At 38.6% G+C, this 16,888-nt stretch overlaps 1 protein-coding gene across 1 annotated transcript in view; it reads left to right on the forward strand.

The window, feature by feature from the left end:
- OTOG (otogelin) overlaps positions 1-16,888 on the forward strand; it is a 97,458-nt gene that overhangs the window by 49,767 nt on the left and 30,803 nt on the right. The window contains exons 33-39 of the mRNA XM_083495985.1: positions 1,012-1,290; positions 7,539-7,656; positions 9,160-9,239; positions 10,054-13,247; positions 14,458-14,626; positions 16,059-16,204; positions 16,781-16,870. Coding sequence (XP_083352111.1) covers positions 1,012-1,290; positions 7,539-7,656; positions 9,160-9,239; positions 10,054-13,247; positions 14,458-14,626; positions 16,059-16,204; positions 16,781-16,870 — 4,076 coding nt within the window. The remainder of the gene's footprint in view (positions 1-1,011; positions 1,291-7,538; positions 7,657-9,159; positions 9,240-10,053; positions 13,248-14,457; positions 14,627-16,058; positions 16,205-16,780; positions 16,871-16,888) is intronic.

Consider the following 16,888-nt stretch of genomic DNA (forward strand, 5'->3'; position numbering starts at 1 on the left):
TCTAAAAATGGCCATAGCTTTTTCCTTTTCACATAAATGGATGAATCTGAAGGCAAAGAAGCCACTCCAGATTTCAGGCTGAGTCATCCTGGGGTTTTCCTGCAGAAAACCTTTATTTATTTATTTATTTATTTAATGTCTTTTTTATTTGTTACTATATTTTTTAGATGCAAACTGAAGATATAGCAACCTCCTCCTGAGAGGATGAAGCCCACCAGTTTTCAGAAGGATAGTTGCACCAGTTCTCCCACAAAGGCAGACTCTGTTATTTTAGACTGGGAAAGTAGAAATCACATTCCTCCCCTAGCTTTTGTGTGTGTGAGGGGGCATATGTAATCAGTTTAGAAATTGGTGACATGAGGAAGGTGTCCCTGGGTAAGAAACCTGATAAAGTTCAGAAAAGTAAGTGCAACTGCTATCATGATCCACCTATACCCTCCCTCTTGTTAATGGTGCTATCCAACTTAACAGCATGAAAGACTGCCCTAAATCAAGCCAATCTGTTTCGTTATTCACAGTACAGACAGATCTGACACATCCCCACCCCAGTATCTAGCCTTGTCCCCAAAGTCACATGATTTCCACCACTTTTGCTGTTATCACATGGGCAAAAAACTCCTGAAGCATGTATCTGTTCTGTGTGTGAAGACTCCCTGCACAATTTAGTATTCTGAGGTGCAAGGAAACTTGACGTGGCGAAAAGGCTGCCTGCTTCATAAGAAATGCCTCAGCACAGTGATTGCAGCATTGGGAAGAACTCTGTGATTTTGAACATCGAACTAAACTGGCACCCCCACAGTCCCTTCTACTAGGCTTGCTCTCTCTTCAATGCCTAAAGATAGTATGAGATAGTATAGTCGCTTTGGGCTAAGCTGAGCCTAGCAGAACCTGCCTGTGTTTTTAAAAAGTAGAAACAGTCAAAACAGAGTGTAGTGTGCTGGAGGCAAAACTCAAAAAAAAACTCTGCTCAGCTCAGGTAATTATTTTTTGTTATTGCTGTTTGTTTTCCAGATCCAAACCTGGCTTCATTTGAATCAGCTGACAGACCAAATTATTTTCTTCATTTAGCTTCCAACAATACCTTGGTTCTCGCCAAGTGGGAAAGAAGTGAACATTTTCAAAACAGATCGACGTTTGCCATCCACAAAAACACATGGCTTTCAGGATATAACTCCTTTGAGTCATTTGCAGTGCCAGGAGCCTTCATCCACATTTCTGCTGCTTCTGTGAATATTGTTAAATATCGCCACTCTGAGGCATTCAGACTTGCTACACTTTTCAAACTTGTTGGTAAGTACTTGAGTATGAATTGTGGTGGCTACATTTTCAAACTTGATTTTGGTATCCTTTGTATGATATCATCTTTTATCATGCAATGCCTGATAGGAGTTCTCATAAATGACCAATCAATTTAAAACACAGCATCCTGTGAGTGTGATATTTCTGTAGTTTAAACTTGTTCCTTTAATTTTACCAGGTTCAGAATATAACTTCATCCAGCTAGGAATATAATGTTCAATTTTATTACAAATCAAGTGCCATTCCCTTCCTCTTTTCTTCTCTAGCTTGAAATGTAAAATGAGATCATGTGCACGCAGACCAGAAGTTCACAACCAGCTGTTTTGTAGGCACATGCACTGAAATTCTTTAGTGTTAACCCATTACTCTCACTGAAACTCTCCTTTGTTGGTCTGAACTACATAATCAGGTCAGATAAGCTGCTTTTTGTTTACTGACTATATATTCTCTATTTGGGTTAGTTCTCTTAATTACCTCTTGAGTATGTGGTTGTTGTCATCTGCCCCAACCTAAAACTCACTGTTTTTCCTGAGCGTGCTTCTTTTGGAAGAATTCTTTTGGCAGTTTAATTTCCAATTGTTAACTCTGCACCATGAAACCCTTGTAATGGTAAATGTCCAAAATATATACTTTTAATTGGAATAGATTGGTATTATGGAAACATGATGTCTTCGAGAATCAAAATAATTTTAATTTAGATATGAAATCTACCCATTCAAACACTGAGCCTGTCCACAGATATGTGTAGATGATGGTTGACTTTGTAGGCTAATGTACACTCTGATCAGTCCTTAGAGAATGCACCTTGCAGACCTTATCACTGTATTGCTTGTGACATTTAATGCTGCTGTTATTCATGGGCCTTGTGAACTTTGTGAACATTCTGAGGAATTACTCCTTGAGGGAGTCTTTGGTCATTGGGAGATGTAATACTTAGGAATCATTAAGAGTTTCTTTGTTAGGGAGTCTCCACTGGTCCATTTTGGAATCTCATTTTGGTCCCTCTGGCATTACTAGTTCAGTCACTTAACCCATTCCTAAAGCATCATCCCTAAAGATCAATATTTGGTAGAGTTTGTCACCATCATCAAGAGCTCCCCCTATGTAGATTAACTGGCAAAGTAATCTTACCCCCACTCCCTCAATGCCATATCTGTGTTTGTGAACTGGATTAAGTAGAGGTGTTCTGCCCAGTTCTGGCTCAGCCAGCCTCCTCCTGGCTGCCAATATGGAGGTGGAATGGGGTGACATCAATATATTGATGACCCCTGCTGCCTACTCCAAAACATTTGGATGGCCTCTTCCAGAGACTTCATGTAGATGTCAAATAGCACTGAGAACAATATGGAATCTTGTGGCACCCTACAAGCCAGTAGCCAAAGAGTTGACCAACTGTCCCATCTGCATCTCATTCTAAAACTTACCTTCAGTGTGGCAACAGAACCAGGAAATGACAATGCTGCCTTGTCCCAACTGTGATAGGCAATCTGGAAGATTAATGTGGTTGATAGTATTAAGGGCCACTGAAAGATGTCACATTGCTAGACTAGGACTCTTACCAAGGCATTATCAGTCCCAAATCTGGGTAGCAAATCTGCCTGAAAGTGGTTCAAAGAATCTATAACATCCAAGACCTCTTGGAGTTGGGTTGCCAGCATCCATTTAGTTACATTGCCCCAAAAAGGTAGGTTAGTCAGTAATTGTCCAAGCAAGAGGGATCCAACAAGGACTTTTAGACTAGGGAGTGGTCTTACAACTGATAATTTTAGAACTGCAAGGACCTTATTCCCACTTAGCTAGTAACATCTGGAAGCTTTTAACCCAGAAATGCAAGACTGAATCATGCATAGAATCAGACCTAAACTTGTAAGGATTTTGTCCACATCCTCACACTGCACATGTTGAAAGGTATCCCTCACAATAGGACAGAAGATACTTTCAAGTACATCTACAGCTATTACAAATAATCTAGAGTCCAATACTGAACTGTTCAGCATTTATTGAGCTAATTGTATAGGGTATCTGTTCATACTAAAATAATTAAAGTATTATTTTCCCTATAAGCAAAGGGTAGAACATGAAATGTTGCAAGAGAGAGAGAGAGAGAGAGAGAGAGAGAGAGAGAGGCTCTGCTTAGGCTAGTTGTACAGTTACCAGCACATTGATTTTCATGACAGAAAGGGCCAACTGCAGGCCATGCAGAGTTTCCTGTTATCAAGCCATTGAATTAAAGTGTTAATAGTGGCATTGTGAATCTGCTTACATTTGAGGGCATGCTAAGATGAGATCCTAATGCAGCTGTTGGCTGGCACACTCCAACTTCACAAAAAAATGACAGAATTTGTCACTGCCAAATGCTTGCTGCCTCTTGACAAATTCCTTTAATCATGATGGTGCTGAAGAGTGGAGCAGGATACATGAAGCTATTGCTGTTACCAGGATATAAAGTGCTACAAACATGCACCTTAGTTTGAATAAAACAAAAATGTTGTGGCCTTTTTTCTTTAAGAGGGAAAGAAGAGGTTAAGATTTGCAGTAGACTTCCCTAGTGCTGCATTAGCTGAGAATTGTATATCTTTTTAAAAGTGTGAAGTCCTCGCCTTCCAGTCATGCCAAAGAATCCTATCTATGCCAGTGGAAAACTAAAACAATTTACCTCAGCAAGTGGGATCATATCAAATGATCATGAGGCATTTCATTAATCACCACATCCGAGGATTTGGGTTTCAGAGTTTTATAAGCAAAGAAACATGGGGCTTGAATCTTTCTCCAGTGTTCTTTCACAAGGCCCGACTTGCTGATGCAGGATAATTACATGGTCTAAAAATATAGCAGCATTTGTTTAAGTTAATGGAAAAGTTACACCAGTTCTAGAGTGCAGAGGCAAAGGCAGATTGGGTTTCCTGCTGACTGTCATAAATGCTTTGCATATTAGAGCAGAACTTTTCTAACTGGGAACTGCTATTCCTGAATATAAATATTGGGAATAGTATAATTGCTCCTTTAAATCCCCTTGGTCAAAAGTGTCTTCATGAATAGGCTTGATGTTCTCTGAAGCATATCTAAAATATTTTTAAAGACCAAGAACCCCTAGAGAAAACCATTGTTTAATAAAGGTGATGTGAAGATTCTCAACTTGATAGCAATAAGTGTACCATAGATACCAACATGCATATCATAGTGATAGAGCACCTTCAATATAACAGATGCTGATAACAAAATAATGTTGTAGTTCTCTGGAGATATTTACTGCAATTATTTGGATTACTATTTCATCTCCTTAAATCTGTGAATGACTGAAATTATCCTATCCATTTGTTTTGCGCATAATTGACTAAAAAATAACACCCAGGATATTCACAGAGGAAAGCTCTTATAATTAAGCATACAGTAAAGAGTCACTGTCACTGCATCCACCTTAGCTTCTAATTTCCTGGCTTTGTGGATCTTGAGCCAAAATGAAATAGACTTAAGTCTAGCCATAAATTGATGGTTTTTTTTTTTTAAAAAAAGTTGAGTCTTCAAGCTCTACAACTAATCCAGAATGCGGCAGCTAGACTGGTGACTGGGAGCGGCCGCCGAGACCATATAACACCGGTCTTGAAAGACCTACATTGGCTCCCAGTATGTTTCCGAGCACAATTCAAAGTGTTGGTGCTGACCTTTAAAGCCCTAAACGGCCTCGGTCCAGTATATCTGAAGGAGCGTCTCCACCCCCATCGTTCTGCCCGGACACTGAGGTCCAGCTCTGAGGGCCTTCTGGCGGTTCCCTCACTGGGAGAGGCCAAGTTACAGGGAACCAGGCAGAGGGCCTTCTCGGTAGTGGCGCCCGCCCTGTGGAACGCCCTCCCACCAGATGTCAAAGCGATAAACAACTACCTGACATTCAGAAGACATCTGAAGGCAGCCCTGTTCAGGGAAGTTTTTAATATGTGACATTTTAGTGTATTTTTCATCTTTGTTGGAAGCTGCCCAGAGTGGCTGGGGAAACCCAGCCAGATGGGCGGGGTACAAATAATAAATTATTATTATTATTATACATGAAAGTTCCATCATTTAAATTTGGTTGTCGTGTTCCACAAAGCATGTTGCTGGACTGTAACCGTTGACAACATGGCCTATTTATTTTGCAATAAAGGTCCCACAGCAGAAAGCGTTAGCTTCTAGGTACTGTGTATTTTAACCTCTATTGATTTCTCTTTTATACTGAGAAGCCTTCTATGCACAGAATTATGTTCCCTTGTACAACCTACCTTCATTGCATTGAAGGGAATTGTTTTAGATTTATTATTTAGCCAACAACATATTTTTTACCTCAAACTATAGTATATATCCTTTTTTTTTTGCTATAGTTATTTTGCTATCCAGAATAAGCAAATTTATGCAGTGATACAGCTGCAGTTTCAGAGTTGTTTGTCATATCAAGTGCCATGATCGTCGTACAGAGCATTGCTCCCTAATCAAGTAAGGATTGTGCTATTCACTATATAGAAAACAAATGACTGAACTTTAACAGATGGCATTAGGTTTCTTTTCAATTTCATGGCTAGTTGTTTTTTTTTTACAGAGAAATGTGTCTGGTCTGGTGCAGAGCCATGACCTGAATGATCAGTAATAGCACATCATTCTTTTGTTGTGAGTTAATTGCAGAGGCATCCAGAAACAGTACAGCAGTGTAATGCCCAGCTATTAATTAAGTGAATGCACCCAAAACAGAATTAAGAAGAATGGAATGGAAATTGCTAATTAGGGTTGCATGGTGATACACAAATAGCATTTCTCAGCAGAAATCAAATATAGCACTTCAGCTAGGTAGGTTTTGTAAAACCTGACTTATAGCAGCTCTCCAATATCTTACAAATGTTTCCGAGCCCTGCTCCCTAGGATCTTTTTTCACATGAGAATCCAGGAATGGAACTCAGAACTGTATCAGTTGAAATTATGTACATATAAGAAATGAATTCAAATCGCTGTCATCAATAAGATTATGAAAGAGAAAGATTTGTCTGATTTCAGCTGACTTTATAAAATGTTCATTGTCATTTTCCAGCAAATGCCAGATATTCCCTTTCAAAATTCCCCAAATTCATCCCTGCAATTTGTAGTTCACATTGGATTCCAATGCTTCCCAGTCTCAACACGTACCTTAAAATGGAAGCCTCCACTGCCACAAAGCCTTCCTAATTCCATCCTCCTCCCTCATCTCAAGAGGAAGTTTGGAAAAGGGAATGGTGGACTTCAAGTATAATGGGTCTAAATGATCCCATCCTAAATTATCGTGTATGAATGAATGAGTCATGCTTAGTACAAATGGAGTATAGGCAACTTCACTCATTACTAGCTGGATTCCTTTATTTTTGACATTTCCTTGTGTATATGTTTTTTACACAAAGGTACACTCGAAAAATGTTTCACTGGCACTCTAAAATGGTACAGTCTAGGAGCTGTGCTACATGATATTTCTTACTTGTAGGAAAGCTCCCATGAATAAAAATTGTAATGTGAGAAACTGTTCTAAATATGACTTGGAAAGAAATTTATCTCTCACTCTGTGTGTGTTCATGTGTGCGTGCAATGCCCTTTCACAACATTGCACTGGGAATTACTTTAAATTTTTTTGAGGTATCAATACCATACTTGGTCCATTTAATGTTGCATTGTGTACAGCCCACACTCTGCCACCCCAAAGCATGCAACCATTTGGAGATAAAACTTCCTAGGAATTAAAATGCTCTACTGCTTGTGAAGAAAGAAAGCACTTTTGCGGGCACTTGAAACTCAGCCGGGATTGCTGTATACTATAAATAAATAGTATCAGCAACCTAAGTTGCTGTGTTTGTAATATGAAAGCATTCCTTCCAACTGAGACAAACATAAAGGAACTCAGCACTGGATCACCCAGAGATGTAAGCCTCTTCAGTTAAGTGCAATGTGAGGACATTTAAGGAAACTGCCTCTACCTTATGAGATACTGAAAAGTCCATCAATTGTTTCTGTAGTCATTAAAAATTAAGATTGCTTCTTGCTGAAAACATTGGATTTCCAACATTTGTCTGTTGTATAACCTGTATGATCCAATACCTGTGGCTCAAAGCACTGTCTACATTAGGCATCACTCATTGTGAAATACATAAAATCAGTTCAATAAGGAGTGATCATTTGATGCATAGAGGTCTAAGTAAAACTAGAATATGTATGTGTATACATATTACATTAAAACTTTTAAATTCTATTTCTAGATACCAAGTTTAAATTTCTAGCTCACTCAACATGTGAGTGGCGCTATGATGTTTGTGCAAGCCCTTGTTTCAAAACATGCAGAGATCCTTTGGCAGAACGCTGTCAAACTGTTCCAAAGTAAGTATCTACATTTTTTTTAACAACATTCTTTCTAATAGTAACTTCAGGTGGTTGAGTGCCTCTCAATTTGGAAATGTAACAGGTCCATCTGTAGAGAACTGTGCAGTTTCTACATACACAGGAGAATGCAACTTTGTAAATGAAAAGAAAAACAACACATATTCAGCAGCTTGAAACCACCTTTAATTTCCAGATTGTATGGAATACTTATAGCAGTTGAGCGGGGGGGGGGGGGGGAAAGGGCACAAAGCAGAAGTGGAGACAACTTTTTCAGCCCAAGTTGTGGGGGGGCAGACAGCAGTGTGGACAATAGTAGGTGAAGCACAGAAGTAAAAACTTATCAAATATAAAAACATAATAGAGCTCTCAGTCTGAATTTCCTGTATGAAGGAAGGTAAGATACTGATGGCATAGTTGGTAATTCAGACTAGGAGCCCTGTTGTAATATGGAGCAATACCATTTTCTAATTTAATGTTTGTAATTTTGCAACTTATCTCCTTCCTGTGCCAAAAACATGTGTCCATCTGACTGAGCTGCCTCTTTCCATTCCAGCACATCTGTCCTTCATTCAATACTTCATAATTCTTCTTGGTCAAGAGGCCTACCCCAGCTAATGTTTGTTATCCCCTCTCCCATACCCCTGGGTCACAAATTGCCATACCAACTCATGGCAACTAAAAATACCTTGTTGCATTCTCCCTATCTTTCCTCCTAAATAGAACTTCCCCCCACTTATACGGAATAAAATTATGCTCTAATGGAGGAAGCAGCCAGGTTCATAACTATAGTATTAGAAAAGTAGGAGTGCCATCCTGAGCAGCAATTACACTGGCCAAGCATTCACTGCAGGAGTAAGAGAGATATTTTTCATATGAAAGAGGTAAAGGATATTGGTCATGACATTGACTGTATGCATAGTCTCACTTAAAGATGTTATTAATAACTGGCCTTGACTTCTGAGATTTAGAATCACACCTTTAATATCCAGTGGCCTGGACAAAACAACCTCTCCAATCGCTTCTGTTCTTGCCTCAGCTTTTCCATGCAAGGCAAATTTTTGGAAGGGCTCTGATGGGCCATCAGTGTTGGTATAAACAAACAAGGAACACAATTTTGTACAAGCATGTAGAGGCTTTCTGCCAGCTCTAAATGGAAGTATTCATCATTGGAGAAGCATATGTTTTTGTTCCAAAGGTTACATCACATTGTTCATGAATCAGCAGGATGGCACATTAGGTCAGCCACAATGTAAGCCTATCACAGAAACTGTGACAACAACCTGACATTTCTGCATCTTAAATGATTAAGAAATTAATAATGTAATTCACAAGCATTTAAAATAGCTTGACTGAAGTGCAGACTAAAACAGGTTTAAGTGCAAGTATCAGGTGTTTTGTCAACTGGGCTCCTAAGGATATTATTCAATCCCTCTCATTCATCTCCACATGCTGTTATGTGAATAGTTACATCATCATCATTATTATTATTTTCTCTTTTAGAGTGGAAGGATGTGTTCCCATGTGCCCTTCACATATGGTTCTGGACGAAGTCACTCAAAGATGTGTCTATTTTGAAGACTGTACGTAGAACACATTTCATATTACATTTAGATAAAATTCAAAATACAGTGCTACGATTCCTTTCAGTATCTTGTACACACAGGGTTCAGGAACTCGATCGTGGGCCTAATAACACCCCCTTCCCACTTCTTCCTAACCATTACAAGTCCCCTGCTAGTTTAGTTCCATTCGCTTTTGTAGTCCATCAGCCACAGCTAGCTTTCTAAGGGATCTAGGGGGAAAATGCATGTCAATCCCCATAATATACCATTCTTAAAATCTTCTATTCCTTGAAGAACTTCAGGATAGCATACAAAGAGTTATCCCATTTCCCCAATAAACAATCCTGTCAAGTAGGATAGGCTGAAAAATGTTACCTAGTAACTTCATGGCTGAGCAGGGATGGAACTGGGTCCAAGTCCAACATGCTATCCACTATATGACTTCCATTAGTTTTCTTCTGACTGGAGTAGACGTATGGAAATATGTGTTACTCCAGAAAAGGAACTGCCTGGGAATAAGAACATATATTCTGAAGGTTACCTTACTTGGTATACATGAAAAGTTGTTTTTATCCAAAGCCTTCACAACATACATAGGCAGTCATAGAAATCATTACATTTACATTTTTGTGATGTCAAATTGAGTTTTGAAACATTAAAATTGAACCAAGTTTTTCCCATTTTAAAACATAATTTCCTGACCAAGAAGACTTGTTAAAGTTGGAAATTGTTTCTTTAATACTGTTCTTCACATTTATTCTTTTTGGTGCATATGTATGAGCCTATATTATTACAGGTCCGGAAAGTAGCACCCATGTTTGTCTTATTTCAGGCATTGAACCTACAGCTGATGTTCAAATTCTGTCATCCACTGTAAAGACACATACAACGTCTGGGGCTCATCAAACTTCTGCAACAATGCTGAGTAAAGAACTAACTTTATCTCCTAGGCCAATATCAAAGGACAGAGAAACAACACAGGCATTCAAGTGGCAATTTACTCCAACTAAATTTTCTTCTCTTTTGTTGCCAAATATCACAGTTTTAGCCATATCTGCAACATCAAATGCTTCAACATACTCAGCTTTTGGTACCAGCTCAATGCCAGTAGTTTCACACCCAGTATCTGATATTAGCCTCCCTTTTGCTGTTCCTCCACCTACAACTGTGGCAGTTACGGAGTCTTTGCCTGGTAAACAGACAAGTAGTACAACACTCCCTTCTGTATCTATAGCAACTGAATCAGAAATTAAATTAATTTCTACTTCACCTATTATTGTGCTGCCATCAATGCTTACAGTTGCTAAATCACCAGCCATAACTAAAATAGCACTGGATAAAAAAGTAACAGGTGCTCAACTTCCCCCAACAGAGGAAGCAGAAAGAAGACTTGAAGGTATTACAGAAGGCAAGATTTCTTCAACACCAAAGACAGAAAGAACAAGTCAATTTTTTACCAAAGCCCCATTGCCATCTTTGGAAATGTCTTCCTATGCCCCCACAGTGAATCAAACAACAGACAGAACAATGCTGGGTGTAAGTCAACTGACTGTGACAGATGCAAATATCACTGTAGCTCTGTTTTCTACTTTATCTACTGTTTTATCAACGGTAAGGCCTGTTGGAAAGCCAATTCCTTCAGAAACAACAAAAACAACAGTTGCTTTAATCAAAGAAGGAGTTAAAACCACATTTATTACAGTACCTCCAGCACTAACGCAACCCACCACCACAGTCCCAACACATACAAGTGGTTTTCCAGTTTCTACTGTTAAAAAGGAAATAGCACAAACAACATCAAGCATTATGCACCCCCCAAGTACTTTTTCTCATTTATATTCAGCTACGACTCAAAGACGTAGTACTTCTGCCAAACTACCTGGAGTGCCTGGTACAACTTTGCCAACTTTAATAGACTCAAAAGAATTTTTAGAGACAGGATTGACAAGTGCATATTCACCATTTATTCAGCCAAATGTGACAGAAGCAATGACTGCTCTGTATACCCAGTATCCCACTTCATCACACGCTATGACAGTTACACCCCTCTCTACCAAAATAAGTTCTAAAATAACAATTCTGCCAGAATCAGTTACCGATAAAACATCAACAGAATACAGAATACCTTCGTCCCTGGAAACTACAAAAGTGAGTGTTTTACCCTATTCTATTGGTGTGACAAAAGTGGAAACAGCAAAATCTGATTTGACAAAGGAAGCCGCAGCTATGGGTGTCCTAGTTCCATTGGTAACTAAAAAAATTGAACCAGTTCAAACAACTGAATTTCTGCATCCTATGACTGATACAGAAAGAGTGATATTGTACCCTGGCACAGCAGAGTCAGAAAAAGCCACTGCAGAGTCAGAAAAAACCACTACAAAAAAACCTTCCATTATTTTGCTTCCAGGGTCCATTTCTACAGCAAAGAGTCTGATGGCGTCATCACCTGAAGTGCGAGTTACCAGTGCTGATACTCACCATCCAATAACAGCAAAGTCTACATCATTTTTTTCAGAGTCTCCTCTTACTACAAAGCTGCTAAGCACAGTTGCTCCAGAATTGTCAATAACAGAAGCTTTAGGTGCCACTGATACTACTATACGGCCATACTCTGAACTGAGCAGCCAGCCATCAACTATTAAAGAAGTAGCACCAACCAAAGTAGTATCAACCCTCTCTACCTCTATTGCTCATCCTCTAACAACACTTCCAACCACACTTTACCTGGCAGAGAAAACAGTTCTCCCATTAACACAAAAAATACCTGAAACAGCAGCCACTGCAGGGCAGCTAATTGATATAACACAACCATCTATAACTTCCAAGGCTACTTCATCTGTTCCTACTTCTCCAATGGAAAGGTTTTCTTCCCGTATGAAAGAAGAATCCACTGTTCCACATTTTATCCCCCAAACGACAGGAAAACTTGATTATTCACCACCTTCTAAAGATTACTTAACAACCAAGGGAAGTACTGCAGCCTATCATTTTCCAGTTGAACTGTTGAGAACAAGTATCCACCCCCAAATTGTTTTTAGTACAACAGAGTCAGCAACCAAATTTGCAGTGCCCTCCACATTCCAAAGTACTCCACTACCAGGGATTCCTCTTTCTACTGTATCACTCACTTCAGTGTTTTCACCAGAAGTTCCTTTAACAAGTGAAAAAAAAGTAACCCAAACAGGTCTTTTGCCATTGTCTACAATAAAAGAAGTAGTGGAATTATTTCCTACTGAAAAGTCAAAACTTGAGCTCCCTACCACAAAGAAAGCACTGACTCCTTCTCAAACACTTACAGCATCTACTACTTTATTTCATGAATCAGAACCAGCATCTCCTTCATTGTTTATACTGGAAGTACCAGAAACCTCAGCTGTGAGTCCAACAGACAAACAAGAGGTGGCATTTTTAACACCAATACAATCAACAGCATTTACATCTATGAGCAAAAGTGCCACAGAGAAGATTTCTGTTTTGTCTAAGCAAGTGCCACTTTCTACCATTTCTTTCAGTTCAACACTCCCTGCGTCTAGAGTGACACCAGCCACCCCACATTTAACAACTACGACTGAGTCAGCACTGCTTGGGATCAGTGGTCTCACAACACGGAGTGTCACTAAATCATTAGCAGAAAAGACAGCAGGGATAAAAGAATTCATGACAACATCCTTATTTTCAGTGCCTTCCATTGCTTTAGAAACAAAGAGCATCACATTGTCAGAGACTGATGGGCAATTAGTGGTTACAAAGCTTCCTGTATCACATCCGCTCACTGAACATTCATCTACCTCTCCAGCTTCACTTGGTTCTACTGTCCTAACTACAATAGCCAAAGAACCATCTGCCACGGAGATGTCCACACCTTCATCAAGTTCTTTGTTGATACCACCACTACCTCCAAATGCTACAGGAGTCATCCCAGTTCCCACATATTTATCAGGATTAACCACTGTTGAAATGGTCTCAGGAGTTACAGCAGCAGCTTTCATGCCATCTAAAGAAACAGCAACACCGCCAACATGTGTAGTGAGTACCATAGATAATTCCCCCCACCATATGAGTGATTTCTGTATCATATATATAACTTTTGGGTCTCATTTACTGATGGATATGAAATGAAGGTGGCTTGGTTCCTAACTGCTCATGGAGTGACATATTTTTGCCTCTTTATCTCACTTTGTGACATGAAATTCATCTCATCACAGTGGCCTGCATTGTGGTATAGAGATGGAGAACTTTCAACAATATTCTGGGACATACATATGTTTGTAGAATGTAAGTTACATTTAAGAAGTCAAAGCTTTAGCTCAGATTATAAAACTCACTATCAACCCACTAATCCAGAAGTTGCTTTGTATGTTTCAAAAATAATTTGCAAGATATAATTACAGATTCTAGTTATCATTAAGAATTGATACATTGATAAGCTAGTCTATTAGGGCCATGCCTGCCACTAATCTGTATTTAGCAGAACATCTTTCTTTTCTTTTCTTTTCTTTTCTTTTCTTTTCTTTTCTTTTCTTTTCTTTTCTTTTCTTTTCTTTTCTTTTTTAAAAAAGCCCTCACTATGCTATATGATATTCTAGCAATTATTGTCACATTATTCTCCAGGTTCAATTAATTATGAAAGGTAGTTGTGTATAGTGTGAGAAAATCTGACTGTTGTTTGCTCTGATTCAGCAGTTAACATGTATTGCCAACACTCATAAGTGTCAATTAGCACAACCAAAGTTTATTACATCACACTGAGCTTATAAAGTTGTCATATGCTTTAATTCTAGATATTTTACAGACCATCTCCTCTACTGCATGATCTGCATCTCTTTGACCAGCCTCTTAATATTGCTCTCCATGTGTAAAATATTATTAATGAAAGAATGCAAATTATGTATTCTGAGTAGCTGATCCCCTGAGTAACTTTGGTCTTTAGACGCTTGTCCCAAATAGCAAGGCAACATAATCCTTGAAATATGTCCATACTGTCAAATTTATAATGTTCCATGACTATCCTCAGTTTCCAGTTTTTCCTTTTTATTATATTGATTCATTGCATTGATCTGTGTGCCATTTGAAAGATTTCATGTTTCTGCTTTTTAATGGCACTACAAGAATTGACTTGAAAAGGGCATTCAGTAGTTTGGTATACTGAACTTCTTGTTTTCAGTGAATATTTATTTATTGAATATCACCTTATTTTGATAAGAATAGTAACCTATGTTTTCTAAATATGTCTTAGCCAATCACAGAGAATGAGTGCATAAAGCACATTTGCTTAGATGGACAACTAATCCAAGTTAACAAATCACAGAACTGTCCATACAATGCGACACAACCCAGCTGTGGATTTCTTGGATTTGGTGTTCAGATTAATGGAGATAAATGCTGCCCCAAGTGGGAATGTGCATGTAAGTTTTATCCATACTGTATTTATTTTAAAATTGCATTAATTTGATAGTTTGATTACGCTAAAACATTTGTGTAAATAGAACAGATAGTGAGATTTATACATGGGCCTATTAATTGCTGACATGATGCTGATAGAAAATATTTTTAAGTATCAATTTCATAAAAAGAAATAAACATCATCATATACCACAGTAAACTAAAGAAGCAGACTAAAAAACAGAATGACTTATGTGGGATGTTGGAAATCCAAAGAACGAGAGAATAGTCACGATCCCATTACAGCAAATTTTTGTTTCCAAGGACAAGCAATAGATTTATTTATTTTTTAGGACAGAACATACAACCCTTAATGCCTGTAAATACAAAAACTGTTGAAAGATCCTTTTTCAGAAGATCAGGTTCAGTGTCATCTTTATGTAGAGGCTTCACACAATTTATGTAATGGGTTGGATCCACAGTGTCCAGGAGTGAGTCTTACTCCTGTTTGATCAATGTGTTTGGCTATGTTTACTGCAATATGCTCTATGTGGGGTTTCCCTTGTACTTGAGCCAGAAGCTGCAGTTAGTGCAGAATATTGCAGCATGAGAGGCCTTGTCAGCATATAACTCCTGGGCTCAGAGATTTGCACTGGTTGCCGATTTGCTACCTGAGTTCAAAGTGTAACTCAGGCACACAAAGCCCTTAACAACTTACCTACAAGATTGCCTTACCCCACATGTGCCTCCCTGAGCAACTGGCGGAATTTACACTACAACAGGTGCCAAATAATACCAATTCCGCATGTGTAAGTATTCAGTTGTTTAGTGTGGCATCACTTGCACTTGGAACTCACTGCCTATTGAGATCCAGCAGGCACCTTCACTGTATTCTTTTTGGCACCGGCAAAAAAAGGGGTTGTTCTTTAGAGAAGCCTATCTAGATGCTTAGCAAGTTGAGGTGATTTCAATATGTTTTAGGATTTTAACTTCTGTATGCTTTAAAGCAGGCAAGCCAAACTCGGCCCTCCAGCTGTTTTGGGACTACAACTCCCATCATCCTTAGCTAACAGGACCAGTGGTCAGGAATGATGGGAATTGTAGTCCCAAAACAGCTGGAGGGCCAAGTTTGGCCATGCCTGCTTCAAAGTATGGTTGTGATTTTTTTCTATATTTTATTGTTTCATCTTCTTGCAAACCACTTTGAGGTTTTTACAATCAAGCAGTGTATAAATGTTATGAAATAAATGCATAATGAATAAGTTAAATCATTGATTTCAAGGGTCTGCTTTGACCTCATTGCAGTCAATCCTTTATAGGTTAACGATCTGTATCTAACGTAAAGGAACTAAGCAAGCTATTTTAATGACTTAGATTCAGTTTATAGTGCTTGATCAGTAGTTAGCTGTTTATTTTATAAAATATGTTAAATAAGTCCTTATTTTGTTTGATCAGGTCGATGCACACTCTTCTCTGATCTGAGCTTTATCACCTTTGATGGGCACCATTTGGCTTTATTTAAGGAAGCATCCTATGTCATCAGCCAAACTCAAGATGAAACTATAAGCATCCACATCAGTGACTGCAGCAAGATTCATATGGTAATATTAGGGCCTTGTGGAATTTTGTTGTTTATTGAGTATGTCAAGGATCATAAACAAGTGCAGTTATGCTGCTGCATATAAAAGTATGCAATTTTCTGCTGTTTCACATTAATGCAGGCATAGGCAAACTCGGCCCTCCAGCTGTTTTGGGACTACAACTCCCACCATCCCTAGCGAACAGGACCAGTGGTCAGGGATGAGGGGAATTGTAGTCTCAAAACATCTGGAGGGCCGAGTTTGCCTATGCCTGCATTAATGCAATGTGACTGATAACATTGTTTTCTGTATTCTTAAACAAACCTTAAATGTCACACTCAATTAATGGTTTATGTAACTAGCTATATGGACCTCTCATCATCTTCAAGACTGTAGAATATAGGAGCTTTGAGGATGGGAGCTGCTCAGTTTTGCATTTTCCAGCTCTTTAAATGTTTAAACCTATTCTAAAAAAGCAGAGGGTAGAATTATCTGGGGGAAGATTTTCTGTTGAGTATATGTATAATATATGTATGTTGCATTTAACCATGGAATAAGCTGACGTGTTGTTTTGATTTGGTTCTTATCTTCATTCAGGGCATTTTAACCTCTACCAAGCTGTGCCTGGCAATGTTAAATTTAACATATATGTCTAACCAGATTACCATTGACCGCTTAAACAGAAAGGTAAAGTTTATTTCTTCT

The sequence above is a fragment of the Podarcis liolepis genome (genome assembly GCF_965112155.1).
Source record: "Podarcis liolepis genome assembly, chromosome: 1".
NCBI lineage: Eukaryota > Metazoa > Chordata > Lepidosauria > Squamata > Lacertidae > Podarcis > Podarcis liolepis.